A 9,699-nucleotide genomic window follows, 5' to 3' on the forward strand; every position below is an offset into this window, starting at 1 on the left:
AGAGTGAGCGATAACACCAAAATTTAACACACCTGCTCCCCATTCACACCTGAGACCTTGTAACACTAACGAGACACCGGGGAGGGAAAATGGCTAATTGGACCCAATTTGGACATTTTCACTTAGGGGTGTACTCACTTTTGTTGCCAGCGGTTTACACATTAATGGCTGTGTGTTGAGTTATTTTGAGGGGACAGAAATTGACACGTTATACAAGCTTTACACTCAATACAAAAATGTGAGGGGTGTACTCACTTTTGTGAGATACTGTATATGAGGACGCTATTTTTCAGGAGTTCCAGAGCAGATTAACATTTGGTTCAAACCTGATCGGCACAGTGTGATGCTGCGGCATTGCTTTTTTTTTTTTGCACGATTTTGTGGTGCGTTTTTGGAGAAGGGCCAATTACTTTGAGCTGAGCCAGGTGCGGTTGGCACTGACATTGCAGCAAAAATCACACTGCGTTTGGGGTTCCATTATGAAATAATGGCACCACATACGTGCCCCGTGCTTTACTGCGATTACAGTACGTTTAGGTGTGAAAGGGGCCTGAAAGTTCATGCTCAGATTACAAATGTTTATAGGAAACCTGTACTTCTAGAATTATGTAGGCTGCCACTGCCACTTAAAAAAAAATAAATAAATTCCTCTACAAAAAACAATTATTTCTCCAGGAGACAGGGAAGACCATGTTCTGTAGTGATATAACAGCTGGCAAGAGAAACAGGTCACAGAGGACCAGCTGTTAGCCACTTCTAGATGTGCTGGAAGGTTCTTCAGCTGCTATAGTTCTTGGAGAGAGCAAAGTTCGGATTTGCTACCTGCAGGGTAGGTAAGTAACTTCTACTGCAAAGACATTTTTTCTCCTAGAAATTGTTGTTTTAAAAATAACAGATCAGCACTAAGGCAGAAAACTGGATTTTGTCTTACCGTAAAAAACATTCCTCTCTGAGGTTCACTAACAGACACAGCTTGAATTCTTCAGACCATTGGGCTTATGCTTCTGGCTCTCTAGGAGTAGGACTAGGTGGACAACTTCATGGCTATGCCCCTGGGGCAGTCCTCAGAGGGTATACCATCACTTCCTGCTGTAGGACACCAGTTTGTAACAGTGTCAGAAGAACAAATAACTCTACCCCAAAAGAGGGGCGGGTGCAGTGTCTGTCAGTGAACCTCAGAGAAAAGGATTTTATGGTAAAAACAAAAATCCAGTTTCCTCTTTCGTTCACTGACAGACACAGCTTCAATTCTGCAGACGATTGGGATGTCCCAACGCAGTGTCAATATGAGGGGTGGGAAAAAACACAGCAATTGCAGAATTCCCAACAAGGCTAAACATAGCCAACCAGGTAACAACAGGAGCTCAACTAGGAACAACTGGAGCTCACCACCAGGAAAAATGTTCACCCTCAAGAAGCAGAAGTCTCTACAACCTGCAGCCTGCAAAACTTTGCGGCCAAACGCTACATCCAAACATGCAAGTAAATCCACCTGATAACATTTTGTGAATGTGTGTACAGACGGACCACTGAAGCCTGATGACAGAAGGCCCAGGAGGCACTAAGCGCCCTTGTAGAATGCGGTTTACCAGGGAAAGGAGGAACCTGACACTTAATGGAGTAGGCCTGCACCACCGTCTGCCTGAATAACTTGGAAATGGTCATAGCAGATGCGGCCTACCCCTTGTGAGGTCCATCCGTAAAAAACTAAGAATCAGATTGTCTAATCCGTTCAGTCACCGCCAGGTACACCCAAATCACTCTTACCACTTCTAAGGAATGTAAGGCAATTTCCTTAGGATGTTTCGGCTTAGGACATAGGGACAGTAGCACAATGTCTTTATTCAAATGAAACCCCAAGAAAACCTTAGGAAGGAACGCCTGACAGGGTCGCAACACCACTTTGTCCCTTTGAAGCAGCAAGTAAGGTGACCGACAGGACAAAGCAGCTAACTCCGACACACGAAGTAATAGCCACTAAGAAAGCCACCTTCTGTGACAGAGTGAGCAGAGGAATTTCTTGAATATTTTCAAAAGGAGGCTTTTGAAGCACCAACAGAACCAAATTGAGATCCCACAGAGGTACCAGAGGAGCCAGATGGCAAACTCCCTGCACAAAAGTGTGAACCAAGGACTTCGCCGCCAACGACCTTTGGAAAAAAAATAGCCAAAGTGGAAATCTGGCCTTGATGAGCTAAACGTTGGTCTACACCTAGTTGTAGAAACTCCAACAGACGAGACACAGAAAAGGAGTGGGGAGAAACCCCCCGTGACTCACTCCAAGTAATGTACGCCTTCCAAATTCAATGATCAACCTTTCTGGAAGTAGATTTCCTAGCCTTCAACAGTGTAGGAATCACCGACTCCGTCTCAGTCTTTCAGCACCTGGCTTTCAATAGCCAGGCCATTAAAGCTAGCGACCGTAAAGCAGGATGGAAGATTGGTCCCTGAGACAGAAGGTCTTCCCTGAGAGGAAGCTTCCAAGGGACGTCTGCTACCAGTCTTACCAGGCCTTCGTACCAATACTGGCGAGGCCAGTCTGATGCCACCAGAATGACTGGAGGAATTCCTTCTACCTTGATTCTGCGAAGCAGTCTCGACAAAAGTTGTATTGGAGGAAAGGCATAAATCAGACGATACTGACCCCAAGGAGCCACCAAAGCATCTGCGGCGTCGACCAGAGGATTCCGAGACCTTGACACGAACCACTGCACTTTCCTGTTGAGAAGGGAAGACAGCAGGACCACATCGGGGGTCCCCCATCAAAGACACAGTTGATGAAATACCTCCAGGTGAAGAGACCATTCTCCCTGGATCCAACGTCTGCCGACTGAGATAGTCCTCTTGTCAATTCTCTACCCCCAGAATGTGCACAGCAGATAGGACCAGGACATATCGTTCTGCCCACCTCAAGATCAAGTTGCCGGCCTTCTTGTGCCCCCTTGATGATTGACATATGCCACAGCTGTAGCATTGTTTGATTGTATCCGTACAGGGTGTCCCTGTAGACGATCCGTCCATTGAGACAGAAAGTCTGATCACCCGAATCTTCAGGACGTTGATCGGCAACCTGGACTCCTCCCGAGTCCAGACACCTCGGGAGACTCCTCCCAATCCGGACAGACTGGCATCCGTGGTGATTACAGTCCAATACAGGGGGAAAAAAGATTTTCCCAGAATTAGAGCCAGGGAGCGGAGCCCACCATAGGAGAGACTCCCTCGAACCGTGACTCAACAGGATCAGATTGTCCAATGACAGCGGATCCTTGTTCCATTTGATCAGAATCTCCCTTTGTAAGGGACTTGTGTGGAAATGCGCAAACAGGACTGCCTCGAAAGTGGAGACCCCCAGCACTTGCATGCAAGTCCTAAGTGATGATCGATGGTTGGACAACAGGAGCCGAACAGCATCCTGTAGCTTCAGAAGCTTTGTCTGAGGAAGAAACACTCAGGCTGACATTAAGTCCATCTTCAGACCCAAGTAGTCCAGCTTTGTGGACAGAGACAGTGCTGATTTCTGAACATTCAGTGCCCACTGAAACTCCTGCAGGGTGCGCACCGTTAAGTCGGCTTCTAGAGCCGAGGAAGACCCTGCACGCAGAAACAGATCTTCCAGGTAACCTAGTATCGCAATCCCATTCTGCCGTAAACAGGGCCAACGCTGGGGCCAAAACCTTAGTGATCACCCGAGGAGCAGAGGCGAATTGACGCCACGAATTGAAAGTGCTCCTCGCCCCACAGCAAAACTAAGAAAACGCTGATGCCCAACATATATTGGAATATGAAAGTGTCCTTGAGATCGATAGAAGCCAGCAGATCTCTTTGATGAAGGAAAGCTACTACTGTGCGGATGGACTCCATCCCAAATTTGTGAACCCGCACAAAGCGGTTCAGAGCCTTGAGATCCAAGATCGGACGAACCTTGCCTTCCTTCCTGGGATCTGAAAACAGATTTGAATAAAAACCTTAGAAACATTCCAACTCTGGAACCGGCACAATAACTCCTTGGGCTAACAGGTCCTGCACTGCTCTGTAGAGGCCCAGTAGCTGCTCTGGAGACAGGCGTAAGTTGGAAGGAAAGAACCTTGCCTGGGGCAAGGAACGAAATTCGATCTTGTAAACGAACCAAATCAGTTAGTGGACCCATTTGTCCTGAATGAGCAAGATCCACGGATCCGGAAAGAAACAAGACGTCCCCCCACATAAGACACGGGTGAGGGTGCTCCTTCAGGCTGAGGAAGGCTTGCCTGCGGAACCAGAAATGCCAGCTTTGGACTTACCATTCCAGGGTCTCCTGGAGCCTTCCGCAAAGTTACGGGTGGATCTCAAACCCTTTTCCTGCGAACAAGACGGACGAAAAGGACGCTTGTGAGCCGAAAAAAAAGGGACTCCGCTTACGGCGAGGTTCCATGCCCTTCGTAACCTGTGGAAGTAAAAGTACTCTTATCTCCCGTTAGACCCTTAATGATCTCTTCTATAGAGGCATCGAACAAACAAACGGTAACCTACAAAAGGAAGATCAGTCAGCACCTTTTCGTCCAACCAGTCCGCCGACCAATACTTCAACCAGATCATGCGGCGAAGGATCATGTCCGTTACAGAAACCCTGCCTACCAAGGGGCCGCATCCAGGAATGCTTCACAAATATACTGTAACCCTTGGATTAACTGATCAGCCAGGTCCGCCAGCTCAGAAAAGTGTTGAATCCCCTCCAGATCCTGGCACAAAATCTTAGCCCATTCCGTTAAGGTGTGGGATACCAAGGTGATAGCAAACACCGGTCTCAAAATGGAACCAGCCACGGTGAAGAGGTACCGGACCAGAGCCTCAGCTCTTTTGTCCATGGGGTCCTTAAAAGAGGGGGAATCCTCCACTGGCAAAAGTGTGGCCTTATTTAGCCTGGAAACCTGAGAGTTCGCTGACGGTGGAACCGTTAGTTTCTTTAGAAGAGATTCCTCAAAGGGCTATCTTCTAGCAAAACGCTTAGGTATACCAAGCATGCGTTTCGTGGAACCCCACTGATTAGTGACAATCTCGTCAAAATGGGCAGGAAAGGGAAATACCTTGTTCACCTTTGATTTGCGGGTGCCAAATTGCACCAGCGTAGCCGACTCAGCAGCAGCTGAGTCCTCCAACTTTAAAGTTTCCCGCACTGATACAATCAGGGCTTCCACCAGTGCTTTTTCATGTGCAGCTGCAGAGGATGACGACTCATCCTCACTATTAGAGCGCTCAGCGTGCGTGGATGCAGACCCAGTGCGCTGACTCTCGCCTGCGGCGGCCAAATCCACCTCAAAATCAGAGGAAGCAGAGGATACAGGTGAAGGCGGGAGGCGCTTCTTGCCAGGTCTCCTTTGAAGGGCCAGATCTACTTTGGCTACTAGCGACTGCAGAGCTGCCGTCATGGCTGCCAGGGCAGACTGAGACCAAGAGGGTCCCGCAGCTTCCAGGAGTGGATCGGGTGGGGAAACATGCTCCATGGCCCTCCCCCCTGTACACCGCTGGGACACCAAAAAAATCAGCGCACTCGCTGCATTATATACAGAAGAGGAAGGAATATATACCCCCAGAGACTCACCACCCTATCTGGAGAGCGTCAAAAACGGTCTGCCACACTGCAGGAAGAGGAAACGCTGACCTGACAATAGAGGCCCCCACAGCTCAGCACTGCATCCGACTACAAGAAAATGGCCACCAATGAAACTGTTTATGGGGAAACCAAAAACATGGCCGCTGGACTACACAAACATGGCCACCAAAGCTGGGAATACAGAGACCACGGCAAAATGGCGGCACCACCCAGCGCTGCATGGGACCCGGGACCCTGGACCCCAGGGAAAATTTCACAGACCCCAGGAGAGGACCCCCCGCAGCACCCAGGTACAGACACCCCCTACAGAGGGCCGACAGCGGCAGCACCCACCGTTTCTCCAGCCCAGCACAATGCAGCCCCCCTACCCAATTTCACCCATGCCCTCAAAAAGGGGCCGGGGGGGATTGGGGACAGGTGAGGGCACAAAATTAAGGGAGAACCCCGCAAAGGAGAAGAGGGAAACAAAAAGGGGGAGGAAAGGACACAGAAGGAGCCTACCATCCCCAGGAGGGGCCCATGACCACCCCAGCAATTCCGCAGGAAAGGAGGGGGGACACTACTCACCATTCCACAGTCACCAGGTGGGCGCCACTCCCAGCAGTCCAACGTAACATCTTGGAATGGGGGTGCTGCAGCCTGAGGTACGCTGCGACCTTGGTCGCGACTAATGTCGTGACCAGGGTTATGCAACATCGCAAGGTGTTTCACTCGCCGGTCAGCCCCCGTCCAGTGTCGCAGCCAACCTAGCGCAATGCTAATAGTTGGGTCATGCTCGCAGGCCAGACTGGGAAGACTGCAAGGATCAGAACAGCGGTTCTCAACCTGTGGGTCACGACCCCTTCGGGGGTCGAACGACGCTTTCACTGGGGGTCGCCCAAGACCATCGTAAGACACATATTTCCGATGGTCTTAGGCAGGGAACACACCGCGGCACCTGTAAAAAATGAAAATGGCCGCGGCTGGCCCGACAGGTACACTGCGCATGCGCCGCTGCCGCTCGGGAAAGCCCGTACACGCTCAGCTATTCTCGGGCAGACAGCACATGCGCAGTGGCGCCATTTTTAAATGCAAGGCGCCTCACCAAACAGTAAGTGAGACCCCTCCGCAGCCTCCTTTATCTCCTCAGGAGATGCAGTGCTGTGGGCATGGTACAGGAGAATCTCCTGTACCCTGCCCACAGCTCTGCATGTGCCATGCCCGCAGCCCTGCATCTCCTACACCATGCCAGCAGCCCCTGCATCTCCGGCACCATGCCCGCAGCCCCTGCATCTCCGGCACCATGCCCGCAGCCCCTGCATCTCCTGCACCATGCCCGCAGCCCCTGCATCTCCTGCACCATGCCCGCGGCCCCTGCATCTCCTGCACCATGCCCGCGGCCCCTGCATCCCCTGCACCATGCCCGCGGCCCCTGCATCCCCTGCACCATGCCCGCGGCCCCTGCATCCCCTGCACCATGCCTGCGGCCCCTGCATCCCCTGCACCATGCCCGTGGCCCTTGCATCATGCCGAAGCCCCTGCATCTCCTGTACCATGCCCGCAGCCCCTGCATCAATCTGTAACAATGAAAATACATTCTGCATATCAGATATTTACATTACAATTCATAACAGTAGCAAAATTACAGTTATGAAGTAGTACCAAAAATAATTTTATGGTTGGGGTCACCACAACATGAGGAACTGTATAAAAGGGTCTCGGCATTAGGAAGGTTGAGAACCACTGATCTAGAATATCAAGTGTGTCGCCAAGTCCAGCAGTTGACTGTAGTTCATCCAGGAAGTTGATTGTAGTTCACACAGGAACAAAAATTACAAAAAAATGTAAAAAAATTCCATTTAAATAGGAAAAAATGCCAGGACCGCAGATCCCAGATGAGAGCCAGGTCCTTACTCCTGACTAGGCAGACAAAAACTGGTGTCCTACAGCAGGAAGTGATGGTATACCCTCTAGTTTTCGCCTAGTCCTACTCCTAGAGAGCAAGAGCATAAGCCCAATGGTCTGAAGAATAGAAGCTGTGTCTGTCAGTGAACGAAAGCGAAAAATAGCTTTTTTAGAAAGAAATTACAGAAATTCCATCAACTCCAAGATAGGTCTACCTACAGGTGCCAACTAGGCTTGTGACGGTATCAGATTTTCATGCTGCGATTAATTGATTAAGGTTTTGCCACGGTATACGGTATTATCACGGTATTCTATTATTAAATTTAAATTATTAAATTTCCACCTCACTTCAATTTCATTGCTGAATTTAGGGGCTTTGGTTCACTTATGCACATTATTATATAGTCAGTTAGTACAGACTCTGTGAACCAGGCCTAAAATAGGTCATCAAGCAGTGTCTGGCCTAACTGGTGATAACTGGTCCTGGCGCTCGGGCTCCGATCCGATGGCCTGGTCATTAAGAGGGCAAATCCTTGTGGTCAAGAAGTGGTTAAACCTGAAGGAGGTGTTGTTTATAAATGACTTTACTATTGCTTTAGGCCTGGTTCACATGTATGCGGGTTGGTGGTTCACATGTATGCGGGTTGGCGGCCCACATTTGCACAGGCATAGCAGCCCATTGATTTGAACGGGCTGCTATGCCCTCATTTTCCGCAGAAAAAAGGTGCATGCAGCATTTTTTTTAAAATTCAGTGGCCTTGAAATCCATCCTGCTTTTGCACCATGCGACTAACCTGCAGTTCCTGCTCTGGCAAGCTTTCTGCATTTTTTGTAGACACTGCTTGATGGCTATATAATAATGTAATGTGGGCTGCTATGCGTGTGTGTGTATATATATATTTATTAGAGCTGCACGATTCTGGCCAAAATGAGAATCACGATTTTTTAGCTTGGAATAAAGATCACGATTCTCTCACGATTCTCTGTGTAACAAAAAAAAAAAAAAATTGGGATAACTTTACTGTTACGTTTTTTTTTTTTTTTTTATTCATTAAAGTCTAATCATTGCGTTTGAAAGACTGCTGCGCAAATACAGTGTGACATAAAATATTACAACAATCGCCATTTTATTCTGTAGGGTCTCTGCTAAAAAAATATATAAAATGTTTGGGGGTTCTAAGTACTTTTCTAGCAAAAAAAAAAACTGATTTTAACTTGCAAGCAACAAGTGTCATAAAAAGATCCAGTCTTTAAGAGGTTAAACTTCCTTTCTCCCTGGCAGAGGGAAGGAAAAGATACAAATGTAATCATTTTTGTTTATAGTTAGGAGACTTAATGCTGAAAGGTGTTAGCTGTGTGAGTGAATGAGTCATCCAGCTCACTGAAATGTATCAATTCACAAGTCAGGCAGACTTGACAGATAAACTCGGTATTTTAAAAATGCCACAATAACAATACCGTGGCTATGCAATACCGCGATATATCGAATTACCGAAAACCGGCATATGTCTAGTGCCAACACGATAAAACATGCAGAGGTGATAAAATCTGATCAGAGTCAGAAAAAAAAAAAAAAGAGGCTAGGAAGTAAATCATTTATATTCTTAACAGTAAAGCGCTTTATATTGAAGGACACCAAATATTGAGGTATGCTAAATTACTTTGAGCTAAAAGAAAATACAGGCAGTATTTAGCTTTCTGACACTGGTAAAAAAAAAAAAAAAACCCAGAGAAATAACAAAAGAAAAAAAAAAAAGTGACTAGTACCTATACCTGTCGCGTCTTCCCTCTCTGGAGTTGCTGTGGCTGTAGCTTGTGCAAAGTTTGCTAAAAGAAACTAATTTGAGGTCGAGCTCATTCTCCAGTTGTCTGGCCTGCTTTCTCAGATCTGTTGAGAAAAACAACATAAATTACATATTAATGGACTAAACTGTTTCCTTGACTGTAACACAGTAACATTAAACCCCAAAACAAATGTATTATATTCCAGCTTGTGAAATCCTTAGATGTGATAGCTGCATTATTTTACTTTTTAGGTTTTTTTCTTTTATTTTCAACTATTGATCCAGCCAGCTCCTCCATCCAGAATGGGAACACCGACAGTGTGTAAAGGAAATAAGCCTATTACTGCTTTAAGTGGTTCACTAATTTTCTTTACACAATGTAGCCGTTACCGTGTTTTTAACCATGTTTTAGCAATCTAGTATGGTACAGAAACCTTAATG

General features: G+C 47.5%; 2 protein-coding genes across 3 annotated transcripts in view; one reads left to right on the top strand and one right to left on the bottom strand.

Annotated features, from left to right (window-relative positions):
* GOSR1 (golgi SNAP receptor complex member 1) overlaps positions 1-9,699 on the bottom strand; it is a 235,878-nt gene that overhangs the window by 205,241 nt on the left and 20,938 nt on the right. The window contains exon 2 of one of the 2 annotated variants that reach the window (XM_082244947.1): positions 9,248-9,362. In XM_082244947.1, coding sequence (XP_082101073.1) covers positions 9,248-9,362 — 115 coding nt within the window. Of the gene's footprint in view, positions 1-9,241; positions 9,363-9,699 lie in introns of both variants that reach the window. The other variant, XM_082244946.1, reaches the window with a different exon arrangement.
* TMIGD1 (transmembrane and immunoglobulin domain containing 1) overlaps positions 1-9,699 on the top strand; it is a 532,600-nt gene that overhangs the window by 10,915 nt on the left and 511,986 nt on the right. The window lies entirely within an intron of this gene.

The sequence above is a fragment of the Pelophylax lessonae genome, assembly GCF_965119305.1.
Source record: "Pelophylax lessonae genome assembly, chromosome: 2".
Lineage (NCBI taxonomy): Eukaryota > Metazoa > Chordata > Amphibia > Anura > Ranidae > Pelophylax > Pelophylax lessonae.